The 19,420-nt window shown below is 38.0% G+C and overlaps 1 protein-coding gene across 1 annotated transcript; it reads right to left on the bottom strand.

The window, feature by feature from the left end:
• Nucleotides 1-1,070: 1,070 nt before the first annotated feature.
• si:ch211-236h17.3 (carbohydrate sulfotransferase 11) lies at nt 1,071-18,554 on the bottom strand. The gene is made up of 3 exons (XM_048178034.1): nt 18,003-18,554; nt 4,249-4,331; nt 1,071-3,161 (listed from the first exon to the last, which is right to left on the bottom strand). Exons 1-3 carry the CDS (start codon nt 18,094-18,096, stop codon nt 2,316-2,318), a joined length of 1,023 nt encoding a protein of 340 aa, XP_048033991.1. The 5' UTR covers nt 18,097-18,554; the 3' UTR covers nt 1,071-2,315.
• Nucleotides 18,555-19,420: the final 866 nt, after the last annotated feature.

Below are 19,420 nucleotides of genomic sequence, written 5' to 3'. Positions count from 1 at the left end.
TGACTTTATAACACGCAATTGCAAGTTGTAAAGTCAGAATTGTGAGATATAAACTTGCAATTCTGAGAAAAAACTTTTTTAACTGGACAACGCAATTGCGAGTTTATATCTCACAATTGTGAGAAAAAAAGTCAGAATTGCTAGATATAAACTCGCAATAATGAATTTCTCCCAATTGCGAGTTTATATCTCGCAATTCTGACTTTATAACTCGCAATTATGACTTTATATCATGCAATTCTGACTTTATAACTCACAATTCTGACTTTATATCATGCAATACTGACTTTATAATTCGCAATTGTGAGTTTTTCCCTCAGAATTGTGAGATATAAACTTACAATAGCGAGTTATAAAGTCAGAATTGCGTGATATAAACTCGCAATAAATCTTAAAGTAGTAGGGGAAAAGTTTTTTTTTCTCAGAATTGTGAGTTGGTATCTCGCAATTCTGACTTTATAACACACAATTGCAAGTTGTAAAGTCAGAATTGTGAGATATAAACTTGCAATTCTGAGAAAAAAACGTTTTTCCCCTCACAACTGAACAACGCAATTGCGAGTTAATATCTCACAATTGTGAGAAAAAGTCAGAATTGCTAGATATAAACTCGCAATTATGAATTTTTCTCCCAATTGCAAGTTTATATCTCACAATTATGACTTTCTAACATGCAATTCTGACTTTATAATTCACAATTGTGAGTTTTTTCCTCAGAATTGTGAGATATAAACTTACAATTGCGAGTTATAAAGTCAGAATTGTGAGATATAAACTTGCAATTCTGAGAAAAAAAAAATTTTCCTCACAACTGGACAACGCAATTGCGAGTTTATATCTCACAATTGTGAGAAAAAAAAAAAGTCAGAATTGCTAGATATAAACTCGCAATTATGAATTTTTCTCCCAATTGCGAGTTTATATCTCGCAATTCTGACTTTATATCATGCAATTCTGACTTTATAATTCGCAATTGTGAGTTTTTTCCTCAGAATTGTGAGATATAAACTTACAATTACCTTTTTTATATTTTTTTAAAATATAAAATACAAAAACTCGCAATTGTGAAAAAAAAGTCAGAATTGTGGCATAAAAAGTCGCAATTACATTTTTTATATTTAGTGGCAAAAACAAGCTTCCATTGATTAGCCTTTTCTGCAGACCCCCCAAAAAAAAAAAAAAAATACAAATTCCTAAAGGCAGTTTCAACCAAATGCTAATGAACCACAAGAACATTTCATAAAGTCGTGAAACCTATAGCAGGACTTTAAACTGTACTGTAGTGCACAGATGCAAGAGGTTGATTTTCTCTCTCTTTAGGAGTTGCAAGGGATAGAAAATCTTCTGCTGACTCAAACACATACTGGTACCTCACTAAAAACCTTTATTGCACTTCAGCCCTTATTACGAATTCATAAGACGAGTGTTTCCTCCCAGGATCATGCTGATGTTTGACCTGCAATGCCCAGTGGGTAGTTTGCACCTCACCCTGCATCCATAGCTCAACAAGAGGCGCACTGATGAGGGTCCACCTTTCCCCGACCACAGCTATGCAATGTTTACCCAGCTCGTTGCATTCTAAATAAAGGGGTGACTCTGTGAGAACACCGTTTCATTCCAGGTTAGCTAAACCGGCCAAGGTAGACAGCCTTGTCCAGTTTGCAACTGCAAGAGAAGTCTAATTTGACTCTCTCCGATATATGACCAGCTATCTGATTGAAAAAGTTGATGGTTTGTTACATTCAGACTTGGAAACTACCTTTGTGATCGGGAGTAAGGTTATGGTCTGAAATCATATCCAGGGAATTTTAGAAAGGAGGCTTTGTGATCATCCGCAAGAAATCTCTTCGAGATTAATGTCAAGGCTCTGCTGGTTCCAGTTCAAGAATAAAATCCGCAATAAATATGCTATGTAAACAATACTATAAATATCATTTTGGGTGGTGAAGATTAAAAGAGAAGATGAAACATTCATAGCATTTGTCCGTTGATGAAGAATCCCGCTTCACTTATCAACATTCAGAAGGACAAAGGCACATATTTGGAGCTCGGTTAAAAGTTACCAAAGCCAAAGGAATTACAGGCAGTATTTCGTGAACTTTTGGGATGGGATGCAACACCCCTGCCAGCAGTAATCCGTTCACAGTGCTGAATTTGGCTTCAAGGGAGCGAGGGCTATGCCATATTCAAGACGCTTCCTCTATAGGTTCCCCCAGGCAGTTCACTTGAATTCAGACACAAGAGCAAAATTCAAACGTCTGTGCCCGCAAGACATGTGCGCAAGATTTGGGATAAGTTGAAACATGCTCGAACTCTCATCTCAACTTCAAGTATCCCGGCACAGAGTAGTTAAAAAGCAAGAAGTCCATTCGGTAAAGATTGAAGAGTTTCTTCTGGTAAAATGGACTGATGTTGTCAAAGAACTTGGCAGCCATGTCGCCCGTGGTCCTGGTGCTCTTGGAGGTGGCTGGGAATTTCACCTCTCCTTCGGCACCTGCTAACTTCAGGATGTAGCGCGAATCTTGCGCAAGAGTCTCGTACTTGCCCACCACGTCGTAATGGATCAGGCAAGGGTGGCAAAGCGAGTGAACCCTTTCCCAGTGCTCGTTAAATGGTTCCTCTCTCTGAGTCTGAGGGTCTACTAAATAATACACAAACTCCTCGAAGGAGACGTCGTTGCCTTTTTCCAGAGCTTCAGCCTGGGGGTCCGCACGATGCCTCCGGATGATTTTGGTCCCGTAGCGTTTATGAAAGGCCGTGTTGTAGCTACGGGTGAACTTGTTACGATACGCCGAGACGAGTCTCTCGAAGGGTTCGCGCACAAAGACAAACTTCAGATATGTGCGCAGACGCTTATTGATCTCAGCCGTGGAGTACTCCGAGAGCGAACGCAGGTTGCCCGCTACGTGAGCCTCGTTGGCGGGAATAGCCAGCGGTTCGCGGTAGCGCCCATTGCCTGTTAGCACCATCATTACACGCTTCCAGTTGGTGCATGCCACTTTGGGGACGTAGCAATAAAGTAACTTGTGTTTATCGTCCACTATGAGGTGGCGGAGGTCCTCTGGGCCGAGTACGCGTCTTTTGCGGGTGTGGGTGTGACAGGTTTCCTCCAGGAGTTCCCTTCGACCCTGCAGAGTGGCCTGCACTGCGGACTGCTCCAGCTGGAGGACAGGAAAGAGTGGTATAAGAGGAAATAGAAGGGGAAAAAAAGTCACCAAGGGTTCAGAACAGAATTTCATTTTTGGGTTAACGATTGCTTTAAAACAGAAAATCTTTCCTTCTAAAACCGAACATAAGATTACTTTTTGCAATTATGGATACCACAAATTGCCTACACGTATTTGTGTGACTTTATATAGTTAGACAGTTGCTGTGTTTGAGGGAACTTCTTGTGAAACCATGAGGCACATAGCTGTTATGGGAGGGTAACGTTTTGCCTGGGGGATGATCCACAGATGGGTTTGATAAAAAGAATATAATAGGATTTGATGAGCTGGTAGTGATTCAACTGGAAGGACCTTATCTAGATTATCCACTCAGACCTTTAAAGGCAAAAAATGAAAAATCTGTCACCATTTACTCAGACATTATGCCATTCCAAACCAATGTGACTCTATTTTGTCCGTAAAAAGAGCAGATGTTTAGCAGATCTTGGCTGTTTGTTTTCCATTCAATAAAGTTACACAATGAACAGTGCCTGTAAAGATCCAAGACTATTGCATGGCTTCAAAAGAACGACGATGAGTAAATAATTAATAATTTACATAATAATTACATTTAAAAAAAAATACATGTGAAACAAACTCTTCTTTAATGTTTAAAGCAGCATCTTTTAAAATTTTGTAAAATATAAAATTCTGCTCACCCCTTTAAGTGCAGAAACTACATAGTTGCAATGCATATAAATTTTGTTTTTGTCAGTTAGTTTGCATGCGTCTTTATAAGATGATGGCACGGATAAGGTGTTAGGGCTAAGTGAATTGAGCTGCTCTAGGAATGTGAGGTTGTTATTTTAGTAATTCGACTTCCACTGCTGTTAAAAGCTGTCCCTTCAACAACATGGGCTTGAGGAATGCACCCCATCCTCTGTTAATCAGCGCTATCCACCAACATCATATAATTTACTCTTCAAATTTGCTTTTTAAAAAGTATTATCAAGTTAACTTGGTCTTATTTAATCATTTCATAACTTATTTAATAATTATTAGTCAACAACATTTCTATGATTTCAGCTGCAAAAATACATACCTGGTCATTTTCTTGTAGTGTCTGCAAAGGACTTCTTCCTGATTTAACTGGGAAACTGTTCTGACCCGAAATCTGTTCTGAAGCTACAAGCACACAACAAAAACAAAAGATGAGAAATGGTAACAAAGATAACAGCTCCAAAATTGAAACGTATATATACACAATACAACGGGTACATTTACTGATTTCAGAGGAACTTCTATTGACCAGAATATCATTCAGACTTTTGATGTAGGCCAGAAAGCAACCATCCAGAAGATCCTAGAAACCACATAACATACTAAAAATGAAAGTGACATGTGAAGGCCAAGTATAGTAACCCATACCCGAAATCTGTCCTCTGTATTTTACCCATCCAAGTTAGTGCACACACATTAGGAGCAGTGAGTCGTGAACACACACACACACACACTGCAAACCGTGGTTACACACACCCAGTGCATTGGGCAGCCATTTTAGCTGTGGTGCCTAGGGAGTGATTGGGGGTTAGGTGCCTTGCTCAAGGGCACCTCAGTCATTTTCTCTGTCGGTATTGAGAATCGAACCGAGATTACTAGTCTAACTTTGTAATCATTAGGTCACGACTGCCCCAAAAAAAGCCACTCGCCTTAGCGACCACAAAGCTATGCCTTGGCAACCACCCACAATATCCCTGCATTGTTTTGTTTGCAAGTTCAAGCATCACTTACTTTTTCCTCAGAAAGAGTTTCTTAGGGGTTAAGGGACTCGTGACCTTGTGTCGTGAGTTATTGAGCAATAAGTTATTGTGCAATAAAAGATTAGAGCAGTTAGAGTTATGAGCTGATTAGAGCTGGGCATATGGGGAGCTGCGGGGATCAGGCTGGTGCACAATTACTGCCTTCTCTGACTCCTGAACCTAGCTGATCAGCCATAAAATTCCTCCTTCACATTTGCATTCTCTATAGGAACAGTCTGTTCTCTTCAGTCCAAGCCACTTCCCCCCTTACTCCCCTTCCCACCCATCACACACACACATACACACTCCTTCAGTCTGTGTTGGAGCCCTTGCCGCTAACGTAAGTGATTGGTTTTGCACATGTGCCAGCTAACTCAAAGGGATACTTTAAATGCTCAGAGAAAGAAAGCGCAAGCTAGCAAGTCTGGACACTGAGAGAGAGTAGAGGGGTAAGCATCCATGGTAAAACAAAGAAAAGACGATTTACATAAATAGGTTAAATTTTTTTTTTTTTTTTTCTTCTTCGAACAATGGTCAGTGAAAGAAGATGTTTAACCCTTAAAAATAATGCTGATCGTAATTCAGGGATTATGTAAAAAAATTATAACAATGATGTACGCTAAAACAGATTTATATGTTTAAAAAAAGTTAAATAAAATATGGTAATGTGGGACAATGATAAATAATACATTAAGCCAACTAAATTTAAATTAAGTAAAATAAATAAATAAAATAAAAAACTGTACCTCTAATGATTAAAAAGAAATAGTGGTCACCAATTTGTACCATATTCATGAAAAGTGCCAAAAAACCTATAAAAAAAGGATTATATGAGGATCAAATGGAAAATGGGGGGAAAAAAAACATGATATAACATGGAAAAGGCAGAAAGAAGGAAATGGGGAGGGGGTTGAGTACATATACAGACCAAAAATTGTGCTATGAAAGCCGGCACTGATGGCTTCTCCAGCTTTTACATATACTCATTATTCAAACAAACAGACAGATGGATATATGAACCACAAATTCAACAAAAAAAACATATGTAAGTTCTGCAGTGAAAACTAACAGCTTCAATTTTTTATTTTTACACTTATATACACTGTAAACCCGAACAGTACTACTAACTTATAAAGATTGAGTAGACTGCAATTAAAGTCTGTTAAATCATTGATGCAACTTTAAACAATTACAATTTTTGAACGAGGAGTTTAGTTTTATTTTTGTGTAGTTATTTTGTGTAATTAAATTATTATTTTTAAGTTTAGAGCGACATAAAAGGGACATCATCCACGTCACGTCAGTGCTCGAAACGATGTTATCAGAAGAATCGATTCAACATTAAAATGAGTTGCAGAAGATTTCAAGTTACCAGCATGCTTTGCGTCACAATGTATAAGGAGAATAAATGTTGAAATTGAGTGTTATTTTATGAGTTTTTGCACAAGTAAGGGTACGTTTACACGACAACGATATGGTTAAAATGGAGACGTTTTTCCTTTGAGTTTTCTGCGTACAGACGACACCATTGTCAAAATGATCCCCATTCAAACAAATCCATGAAAATGACAAAAAAACAGCGTATTCTGCTGGCAGGCCATTAGATGGCGATGAAACACTATAGACTGAACATGTAATGCGCATGTGCATGAAGTCATCGTTTTCACAGATTTGCGTTTTTGTTGTTTACACGGAGACCGTTTTCAAAAACTTGTATTTTGAAACTCGTTTCCAGGCCACCAAAACGCCGTTGTCATGTAAATGAATGGCTAAAACGCATAAAAAGTTTTCTGTTTTTATTTGAAAACGGTGTCGTGTAAACGGCCCACAAGGCCCCGTTTACACTAGTGTGTTTTCGTTTTAAAACGTATAACTTTTGCTACGGTTAACGTTACGCCTGTTGTTTACACTACGCCGGCGTTTTCGAACCTTTCGAAAATGCTGCAGACCCCGTTTTAGTTAGAAAACATCTGGATTGCATTTCAGCATAAATGGAGACTTTTGAAAACGATGGCATGGGCGTACGTATCCTTGATGACCGTGTAAACAATAACATGGAGACTGAACTGCGATCTTTGCTGTCATTTTTAGCAGCCATTGTGCAGTTAAACTCTGCATTTTTTTTTAAATACTGCAGTAGTAAGAAACTGTTTACACTTGTATGCGCATGCCCAGTGTGCATGAACGGTCATGTGACATGCGTTTTCGGCCATGTATTTTAGACGGATATCGTTTCTGAAACGCTGTGGAAACGCCAGTGTAGACGAGGATCATTTTCATTTTAAAGGTGCCCTCGAATGAAAAATTTAATTTATCTTGGCATAGTTGAATAACAAGAGTTCAGTACATGGAAATGACATACAGTGAGTCTCAAACTCCATTGTTTCCTCCTTTTTATATAAATCTCATTTGTTTAAAAGACCTCTGAAGAACAGGCGAATCTCAACATAACACCGACTGTTACGTAATAGTCGGGGTGTACGCCCCAATATTTGCATATGCCAGCCCACGTTTCCAACATTATAAAAGGCATTAGACAAGGGCAGCCAGTATTAACGTCTGGATCTGTGCACAACCAAATCATCAGACTAGGTAAGCAAGCAAGAACAATAGCGAAAAATGGCAGATGGAGCAATAATAACTGACATGATCCATGATAACATGATATTTTTAGTGATATTTGTAAACTGTCTTTCTAAATGTTTCATTAGCATGTTGCTAATGTACTGTTAAATGTGGTTAAAGTTATCATCGGTTATTACTGTTTTCGCGGAGACAAGAGCCGTCGCTATTTTCATTTTTAAACACTTGCAGTCTGTATAATGCATAAACACAACTTCATTCTTTATAAATCTCTCCAACAGAGGAGCATTAGCCGTTAGCCATGGAGCACTATCAAACTCATTCAAAATCAGAAGTAAACAATATAACAGTATACAATACTCACATAATCCGACGCATGCATGCCGCATGCATGACGAACACTTTGTAAAGATCCATTTTGAGGGTTATATTAGCTGTGTAAACTTTGTTTATGCACTGTTCAAGGCAAGCGCGAGCTCTGTGGGCAGAGAGCACGAGATTTAAAGGGGCCACAGCATAAAACGGCGCGTTTATAATGATGCCGCAAAATAGGCAGTTAAAAAAATTAATTAAAAAAAATCTATGGGGTATTTTGAGCTGAAACTTCACAGACACATTCAGGGGACACCTTAGACTTATATTACATCTTTTAAAAACTAGGGCACCTTTAAAACACCATTTTAAAACAAAAATGCATTAGTGTAAATGGGGCTTAATACAGGGGAAATTTTTTTATTATTTAATGTACTGTTATTTTGGTATTTAAACGTGTTTGTTGAAGTTTTGTCGGGTTACCATCGTGGTGAAGAGTAGTGCCTGTGGTTAGGTCGAAAATGGGCAGTGAAATTTCAAGGCGTGTTGATTAACAGTTCATTGAAGTAAATAGTGATAGCGAGTTTGTGTAGTACAACATTTTTACTTAAATGTTTTGTGTATTCCGAACGTATCAGGTTTTACAGTGTAGTAAAAGAGTGACCATGCAACATTTGCAAGTGAAATGCTTATCTTGTTTATAATGGAAGTGATCTGGTTTCTAAATATATAAAGTATTCTAAACAAGTTAACAACTAGTTAAATCGTAGCCTGAATAGCTAGTTCACTTATAAGCCCTGTAAAATTAGGCTGCAAAATTTAGGCATGTGAATATTAATTAATTCAGTCATGAAGATGTTGCTTGGTAACCTTCCAGGAGCATCTAGTCATATACCTTAATTAAAATTCCTGATTGCTTAATTCGCCAGATGATTAGCACCCACTCAATGACGTCTGCCTTTCAGCAAATACATTCGACCTGCTGAGTGAATGTCATAAAAATGTTAGTGTAAAGCCTTGTATGTTAGCATGTGCTCTCAATGTAAAATATTTTATATACAATAGGCTTATTTAAAATACTCCCATCTGTTTCAAACAACATAAGAGCTCATATTTATGACCTCACAACAGATGATGCAGTTGTCATGTTGGTGTACAAAGTCAGAAAAAGGAACTATATAATGATACTCAAAGCCAATTTGATTTCTGTGTCCAGTACAATCATATCAGAGCTGCCATCGCAAAACTATGTCTTCACAAAGATACTCGCAATCATAAACATCAGATGATAATCATTTTTAAAAGGAAGTGTGTGCAAGAGACCGTTAGAGACTGTCTGATTCACAACCACAGAACGACGTGAGTGCAAGCTAACTTCCTCTTATGATTTTTTTTCTTGCTAGTAGAAAAAGACAGATGAAATTAAATAATAACAAGAGAAAACAGTTTCACCCAAAGAAATACTAAATGAGTTCCTCAAAACAAGCTACATGGTAGAAACAAAAGCATTAAATGGCTTCTAAAGGTGGCTAACAATGAGGTCTCTTTTTTTAACCTTGTTAGTATGCACTATAGTGAGGTTCCTCAAGTCAACTAAGGCCAGGCGGCAACAACAAAGGTTGTTTGCTGGAATGCTACACAGGCTTGTGGCCATTTATGTTGGCCTGTGAGGGTTTATAGAGGACAACATACAAATCAGCAGGCTTTTATCAAAAGTTCGCAAGGTAATGGGCAGGAAGCCCTCCTGCGGCGCTGCAACTGCTCGCTTACTAATCGAATTCTGCTCGGCCTCGTGTGGAGAGAGTTTTTTGTTCTGTGCGGTGACTTCTGATTTTTTGTTTTACTCCCGAAATCAAATGATTTATCTTCTCAATTGGCTTCACAGCTGGTGCTCTCGCCCCTATAGTCTAAATATAATTAGGCTGCGGTATTGGAAGCACATTCAAATGACTTTGAGAATCATGTTTCTCTGGGTAAAAATACAATGGTAACATAAGCTTCCTGGATATCGTGAGGTAAGGAAGCATTGTATGTGTCATGAAACCCATCAGAATCGAAACCAGCCTGATGTTGAAATCAAGACATTTCGTAAGCTGTTCTTATTCATGTAAAATGAGCATTAAAACTGTGTGCCGCATGTTTTGAGTCATGCATTTTCCCCCAGAAAACGCTGCAAGAACGCAATTTCCAGTATTATAGGAAGATGCACCACCACAGAAAAGCAAATCAAACTGACTTAGTAACTTCTGTGTCATTTTACTATAGAGTTTGTCAGTGTCCTCTTTTGTACCTGCTCATACTTAGTGCTTTGTGTATTATATTGCAGCTCAACACTGACCACATTTTTACACTACTATTCAAAAAATGTGTGGTTATTACAATTTTTAAAATATTTTTAGAAAGAGGTTTTTAAAAAAAAAAAAAAAAAAAAAAAAAAAAAAATCACTTTAAAAAATGGTTTTCTATTTGAATATATTTTAAAATGTACTTTATTCCTGTGATCAAAGCTGAATTTTCAGCATCATTACTGCAGTCTTTAGTGTCACGTAATCCTTCAGAAATCATTATAATATGCTTATCTGGTGCTCAAGAAACATTTCTTATTATTATCAGTGTTCAAAACAGTGAAGAAGAACAGCATTTATTTGAAATAGAGAGAATTTGTCAATTAAATTATTCAATAAATCATCAATCCTATTAGGGATGCAACAACTAATCAATTTGATCAATTAGCATCAATAATAAAAATAATCGACAACGAATTTGATTATTGATTAGTCGCGTCTACGCGCTGTGCTTGAAAACCATCAGTCAGTCATGCACTTTACAGTAGTGAATAACACATTTCTATGGACAAAACACATAAAAAAGTGGAGGACACGGAGTGAACTGCTACATGATCCAAGTTGCCCGAAACATGAGAATGCTTTATATTTATGAGCACTTCAAACAAAAGCATAAGCATTTACCTCGTCTTGCCCTAGAGTGCTTTGACAGATGCGTCTGCTGTTTAATGCTTCTGACGCGCGTTTTCAGATAAATTGCCCTACGTAGCTCTCTAACAGAGTTCACTGTAAAGCATTATTTATTGTGAAGGGTCATATTCAACCACAGTCACGCAGACAGAGCCTTCTTTTAATGTCTGCAAAACTGTTAGAAGGCAGCTGTCTGACTCGTGAATGTGAACATGGTTTGTGTAACATTAGCAACACATTATTAGCTGTTTGATTACATAGTCAAGCAAAATGCTAAAAATGCTGTTATGTGTCCGACATTGTAAAAAAGCGATACCATTGTGCGGCGTTTACCTCAGTAAGTTGACCGAGTGGATCTCGTCCGAGTGAGTGGAGGCAGGGCTAATTATCATATTCATAGATCTGTATATATTAAATTAGGCAATGGTGTAGAGTTACATTCAGGCCATTTTTCAAGGCATTTTTTTCACAGGAAAAAAACGTTTAAATATGTAATTTTGGTGATCAAAGATGAGTTTTAAGGGATAAAATTAATATTTAGACCACTTCTATTAATGATTGCTATCAGGATGTGAAGAGAGTTTCAACCAGTATAACAAAAAGTGTTTATAAAAAATTGCCTACCCTACCTTTAAACTAAGAAAGAAACACATTTTTAAACAAGAAAGAACATGACTGAGAATTACTGATTTGATTACTGTGCAAAAAAATACTAAAATGCTTATTCTGAAATTCTAATGAATACCTTAGAGACCTGTTTCTGTAAAAAGTAGTTTTACTTACCATAAAGTGTTCTTAGGGCAGAAGTGAATAGTTATCTGACTAAAGCAATCATTTTCCTTTCTGCCCCAAGCATACTAGAGGAAGCAAGACTCCAGTGGGTGCCTTAATATGCCATAAAGCAAAATCCATTACAGAATGAAGAATGTGCTTAATAAGAGATTTGGGTAGAGTTACGTCCACTCGTAGTGGCCCAGCATGTCGTACTGTACAGTATTCCATTCATAGCAATGGCTTTACTCTCACAACTATAGATGAAATTGAGAAGAGAGAAAGAGATGCATATGATATGAAAAGGTGAAGAAAGACTGTGCTTCTCTCTTTCTCCTCTGAGCCTCTGTGTGAGGGTGTCACTCTATCCCTGACTAACATAGAGCCGACACTGTTCATCCCAAATCCCAAAATTCCATTTTAGGCTGGAAATTTCCCTTTATTTATTAAAAGGACGCAGCCTTTTTCTTTTTCCCAGTTCTGAATCATGAACAAATTATCAAAACAAAAGAGAAGGTACTTCAAACTTGCAAACCTCAAGCTGTTCTACCTCAAGGAATTGCTTTATATCCAAACGAGTGCCATGGTTTGGCAATCAAACAATCTGTACAAGTCACCTAGCGTGATTTGTTTATTCCATCCAAATCTCTGACTGCTTAAAATCTGTCTCGACTGTCTGAAAGGAAGAGCGAAGGATTGGGAGAGCTGGCGGGATACTGACCAATGCCCCGGAAGCACGTTAAATCAAATGCATCTTGTGCGCAGTTGCTCATAAAATATAAAACAGGTCTATTGGGAAACTTGGCTCTGTAGAGCAGTACGGCTCCCAGAGTTATGTCATTTTATGGGTAATGCAATGCTTAGACAAACCAGCATTGGCTGATGACGCTATACCAAACACATGTGCCTGCAGGATCCAGTCAGAAAGTGGTTCTAAACTGCTGAAAGTTTATCTGTGCAAGAGAGTATCTGTAAATTGTATCATGCTTTGCACATAGGATCTAATATTAAAGAGTTAGTTCAGTCCAAAAGAAAACTTCTATCATTTACTCACCCTGTGTGTTTCAAAGTGTACGACTTTCTTTCTTCAGTGGAACACAAAAGATGTTGGGTTTTTTTGAAAAAACGGGCCCATACAATGAAAGCTAGTGGGGTCTTAAACAACATTTACTTTCACTGCATGGACAAAGACTAAGACATCCTTCAAAATTTATTTTTTGTGCATTCTTGCAGAAGATATCAAAGCTCTACAGGTTTAGAAACAACATGAAGGTGAGTAAAAAATGTCCTACTTTTCAGTTTTGTGAGAAAAACCCTTTTAAATCTGTTATTAAATGCAGGTTTTCAGTCCAAAGTCTTGGATTATAGCACCCGAGGTGATTTATTCCGAAATCGATAAGGCTGACGCCAACCTGTGTGAGCATAATCACTCCAATTTACTACAACTAGAGCGTAAAATGTGTAAAAGACATGTAAACAATTTAGGAAACAATTTAGGCTGCATTACTGGAGAAAATACAATTCCAAAATCCAATTTGACCTTCAATCACTTCATAATGTGACTCAATTTTCAAGGATCAAAGACAGTTTCGCTTCTAGGCCTCTGGAGTAATGGACTTCATCAACTTTTCCAACAGGCCAATGTAAGAGCATTGGAGGTTTTCTTGATGGTAAAGAATGAGCTCATGTTTTCAGACATGCGGTGTAAATGCTTCGGAACAAATTATCCGTGAACAAATGAACCCTGTAGCCCTGTATAATTTGTCGACTAGTCGGTTGTCGGACAACTAGTTGACTATCGTGACCCATTTCATTGCTGCAATGAAGAAAACTGTGACAATCAACATCAACAATACCTAAAACTACTTCACCATTACCCTTAAATATGGATTTTTACCACAGCAAACTGTAAGGGAGCTGAGTAAAATGCTCAACTGGGATTATGCAGACTGTCTATGTCAAACTATACAAGCAAAAAGAAGTATGACGTGTGGTGAAGTCAGCAGCAGCGTCTCTGTAAACATAAGCGTGAGCAACTGATGGTGGTGAGATAAGCGATGAAACTGCTGCACATTCAGCAGACGCAGTATTAAAATTTATCAGAGGAGAACAAGAACTGTCTGAGACTTTAAAAGGACAGAGACATCATTTTAGTTTCATACTGCCCATCACACAGTGGGTGTGATGAAGCTGAGGGCAAAGAACTCACCCTCACTTTACTGGAAATATTCAAAGGTCTTTTGACAAAAGCTCACCCACGGTCCAGTTGAGAATCTGCTCTGTGCACTGACTCACAAGCACTTACTGCACAGAAAGGGAAGGAGCTCCATATGTTTCTCATGGACAGACCACTAACATTTTATTAGTTGTACCTCAACTGTTGCCTTTTGGCTGGACAAGTTTTCTTGATGTTGGCTTCAGGTAAAAAGAAGCATATCAGCAGAAGAATGAGGGGAAATTCAATATTCGATAATTCAACAACTTTCCTATTGCGAACTTGATCACAGCATAAATGCGCCAACACATGAGGACAGTTACCAAGTGGTTTCTTGAAGAAACATACATAAACAGAAAAGCCATTTTAAGGTAATTACTGATTGCTGCTGCAAGTTTAAGGCCAAGACCCCTACAGAGAGCTACTTTTAAGATCACTTGTATCAGCTCTTTTTATTGGAACTACTTTTTAGGAGGACAAAAGCTTAGAGGACACAGTGGTATATTGTATAGCCAAACTTCCTGTGAAGTGTGACCCTGTGAGCACTGAAGAGGTGTGGCTCAGCGAATATCTGTCCATGAGCCAAACAAGAAAATCTTGAGTGGTCACAGGGTCGACGAATATCTGTCCGTGAGCCAAACAAGAAAATCTTGAGTGGTCACAGGGTCGGCGAATATCTGTCCATGAGCCAAACAAGAAAATCTTGAACATTCATTTGCATGATACAAGTTTAATCACATGTCTAAGCCTATATAAAAGTTTCCTCATTTAGAATAACCTGGATTCATCTACATTTGAATGAAAATAAGAATAATTCTATGTGCATAAACATGTTAATCCAGTGGAGCGCCTAATTTGTACGCAGTTATAAGTGAATGACACCCATCGAAAGAAGCGTCTTCAAAAATGCAGGTGTGAACATCTACAAACACCTGTTAAGGAGAGACAAATGAAGGATCACATGACGTTCTTTTGCCATAGTTGAGCAATTTGCCTCTGGCAGGAGAACTTTATAAGGTCAAATCCTGAACTATTCTTGAGAAGCTGTTTAACTGCATACTAACATGCCTAAACAAGAATGGTTCAATGGAACCTAATCTAGTCAGGGGAAGTGGATTATTCATTTAATTTAAAAAAAACAAAAACAAAAGGGCGACGCCAGCCTTGCAATCTTGGCTGTATAATAAAATGTTCACAAAAACAGTCTGAACTTGGCTCTATATGGGCAAAGAGAAAGAGGTTTTGTTTGCAAAATGAAAAAACAAGAACAAAGATTAGCTATTACTACCAGGTTATGTTCAAAGTCTCTTATCCATAATTCACAGGAGACTTTCCATAACCTGCATATATTTTGTAGTCATATACTTCACCACTTCATGCTGTTTCTGATTTTGTCCAGATGGGCTTCAAACTCATGAATTACTGTCACAGCACAGGTTTACACCCATACACTGTCATGAATGCAAGTAATCAGTGGTGATATCCCAAAACTCAAGTCAAAGCCACTGACCTTTAATTCCCCTTCTTCTCTAATCTCATGCTATCCTTCTTCAAGGTGATCCGTTCCTCTCGGAGGCATCAGGGGAAAGGTTTAAAAGGTTTTGGAATGCCCTAGAGTCTCCCAGTGGGGGCCTTCCAAACATTCCACGGGTAGTTTTTCTCTCTGTCTGCTTTGTTTCCAGTGGGGTTGAACAGCCTTTTTTGTTCGCTCGCTGTTCTAAGCAGTCACTCTGATGTCCTTTTTTTGTATGTCAGAGGAACTGCCATTATGTGGCATGCATGGCTGTGTTATCTAAACTTTATCTACCTAAGCTTGTCAAATAGAAGCGATGTCAAAGCACTAAATCGTTATTTCAATCAGACGGTCATTGCTTAAGATCTCACTGGTTCTTTTTAAGTCTTTTAACAGAGGTTTGAAACAGGGACCACCATAGACATTGAGGGGGATAAGTCCCCCCAATAATTTGAAATGGCCAAACTGTCCCCCACCCCAATATTTGATATTCTTGATGCTGCTCTGCTGCACTCCATTACACACCACTCTGTTTGTTGTTGACAGAAAGTTAAAATTACTGAGATGGCCAATCAAATCAAATAAGGCGGGGCTTACTTCTCACAGAAGATGAGTGTGAATTCCAACGCAACACTTTAGTTGTAGCAGTAAATGAGGGTGTGGTAAGATGTAAGTAGCAAAACATTTAAAGGGATAGTTCACCCAAAAATGAAAATTTGATGTTTATCTGCTTAGCCCCAGGGCATCCAAGATGTAGGTGACTTTGTTTCTTCAGTAGAACACAAATGATGATTGTGTTGCGGTCTGTCAGTCATATAATGCATGTCAATGAGAACTCCATCTATGAGTCAAAAAAACATGCACAGACAAATCCAAATTAAACCCTGCGGCTCGTGATGACACACTGATGTCCTAAGACATGAAACGCTCGGTTTGTGCGGGAAACCGAACAGTATTTATATAATTTTTTACCTCTAAAACACCACTATGTCCAACTGCCCTGCACATCCAGTTAGTGAGGTAAAAAAAAAAGCGCGTTCTGATGACGGAAGTGATCTCTCGCGCTTTGCTTCAATGAGTGCGAGACATCACTTCTGTTGCCAGAGCGCGTTCAGACCTCACTAACCGGATGTGGAGGTCAGTTGGACATAGTGGTGATTTAGAGGTAAAAAATTATATAAATACTGTTTGGTTTCTCGCACAAACCGAGCGTTTCGTGTCTTAGGACATCAATGTGACGTCACAAACCGCAGGGTTTAATTTGGATTTGTCTGCGCATGTTTTTTTTACTCTTATAGACGAAGTTCCCATTGACATGCATTAAATGACTGCAACGGTTGGAGTTAAAAATCATCATTTGTGTTTTACTGAAGAAACAAAGTCACCTACATCTTGGATGCCCTAGGGGTGAGCAGATAAACATCAAATTTTCATTTTTGGGAGAACTATCCCTTTAATATTTGACAACTTTTTTATGATAGAATTCTTCAGTAACCTACCCCCCCAAGCCTTAGTTTGAACAGTCAACTGCTGGACTGCAAAACACAATTGGAAGAGCAGGGATATATGCTAAATGCAACTAACTATAACTGTAAACAGTTGGGACACCAAAACAAAGAGGCTCAACTTTGGATTCTTCATGGATTTGGCCCTTTTAAACAACCAACCTAGATCTTTAACCAACACACCCCCTCATGTACAGCAACATTTAATAACCTTGATCAGACCAAAGCAAAATAACAACCTTTCCTTAATGGCACCGACCACTGAGATATTTAGGATGTCCAGACCTGGGAGGAGCTACAGGTCAAAATGCACTTGCCCACAGTTAACGTTAAAAGCTGTGTATGTCATCACTGAAAGAATGAATTTAGGATATGGTTGTGACCTGTTTGAAGAAGTCTGATTTGTAACCTACATTTGGCTGGAGAAACAAGTTATCTAACTTCCTTTTTTTTCCAATTTAAAGAATAAGTACACCAATAACAAATGATTCTAGGATACTATATATTGTAGCTGCTAAATATTACAGTCTTTACTCAATCTCAAACTAAATTTAAGTAGTATCTTAAAACATGGATGTTGCCAACACACTCTCATGGCAATTAGCAACTACGTGGCCAATTTGTATGATCTCATTCGTACATTTCCGTATGATCTGCTTTTACGCCTAAATGACAGACACCTAACAGTAGGCTAGGTTTGCTAATGAAATTGGCTTGGATGTTACAATATTTTAAAAAGCCACATGAACAGAATATATGATTATTTAAGATTTTCTCTAAACGTGTCTAGTTCATTTGTTGACTGCAGCCAAGATTCAGCTAATCAAAACAAACTCATTTAATCAGAACCTAAATAGGATAGCTATATTTAGCATTTAGAGTGAACAATAGGCTATTAAAATGCATGTCTCAATTGAAAAGCGTTTCTGCGCGTTAAAAACCTAATATGTTGTGTGTTGATAAAACTGATATACGATTTAATGCGTTAAATTAAAGACACCTGATCACACGAATCGGACATGGTAGAATGAGACGGGTTCTTGGTTGAATGAGTCGGTGTCATTATTCGAAAAACGCTCGAACCGATTCGTTCTTATTTGCGAACCTGTTCATTTAAAAGATCCGACTCAAATGAACAAATCCATCAAGAATTAAACATCGCTACTTTATTTGTAAGACTCACCTGATCTTGAGATGTTCTGGAAGTATAATATGAGAATGAAAAACGACCCGACGCATGTCGCCAGAAACATCCGACCCACTTTGGGCTTTATCATTCTGATACTCCTCTAAAGGACGATGCCCGACTCTCGCCCGGCGACGGAGGTCCGAGAAGGGCTGAAGAACAGTCCTAAAATCGTCTGTCCAGCGGGTTCCTCATTATAGAAAGAAACACACAATATTTGCAGTCCAAAAACAACTCGGTGAAAACTAATTCCGATACACGTTTCACCCGAAGCAGCCCGCTTGTCTACCGGAGAACAGAGCGCTTTATAGTTGGGTGTTACACGAACCATTCACCTAAAAACTGAACAGGTCCAATTCTGTTTCATCAAGCCGTCGCTTCCCAGGCTGTTGCGTCAATTACGCGTAAATTCCATTGATCATCTACATGTCTTCTGTACGTCACATGTTGCTGTTGTCAGTTGAACTCAACTTCCCCTAAACATGGAGGGCATTGTATCAAACTTTCGGGCATGACGTCACGCCCACCAGCATCTAGCTGAGTGCCCAGGGGCCCCTGGATGTGACGCAACAACTGGAACCCCTCTAAACTGGGAACGCGAAACTCGAGCGTTTTCGAACGAAAACAAACAAAAAAGTATTTTTCAGACTTGAGTAGCCTAACACTTTATAATTAATTTTTATGACTTTAAAGACGAAATAGCCTATCTAATCTCTTATCTTTTTCGTTTAAAAAAAAAAAATCACATATATGATGTGATACTCAGGCACACGTTTATAAACGTGTCTAGTTGTAAAATACCATATACATTAGCTATGTGTCAAAAGTGATGTTTTTTTTTTTTTTTTTTTTTTTTTTTTTTTTTTTTTACAAATAATGTATGTTTAGTGACATCTGGTGGAAAATACAGGAACAATTTGACTGATTGCTTCACTTTTTTTTTTTATCTCTAAACCAGGGTCTTCAAACTTCAAGAACTCCATTGACTGTTAGTTGTTATACACAGCATACAATTGAGTGTTGCATTTCAAACCTGCATATTCATCAGCTATATCATGATATTTACATTGCAATGGCATTAAATAGCCTAATCATTATTGATATAAGCCAATTTGGAATGTGGGAGGAAAAATAACAGCTAAACTTTTTAAGTTCTTTCACAAATTCACATTTACAGTCAAAAGTTTGGAAACATTACTATTTATTGTCTTTGAACGAAGTCTCTTATGCTTATTGAGGCTGCATTTATTTCATAATAAATACAGAAAAAAAAACAATAATATTGTGAAATATTATTACAATTTAAAATTATGATTTTTCTATTTTACTATACTTTAAAATATAATTTATTTCTGTGATGCAAAGCTGAATTTTCAGCATCATTACTCCAGTCTTCAGTGTCACGTGATCCTTCA

This window comes from Megalobrama amblycephala, linkage group LG24, assembly GCF_018812025.1.
Source record: "Megalobrama amblycephala isolate DHTTF-2021 linkage group LG24, ASM1881202v1, whole genome shotgun sequence".
NCBI lineage: Eukaryota > Metazoa > Chordata > Actinopteri > Cypriniformes > Xenocyprididae > Megalobrama > Megalobrama amblycephala.
The sequence above is the reverse complement of the archived record's forward strand: the minus strand, read 5'-3'. Positions and strand labels throughout refer to the sequence as shown.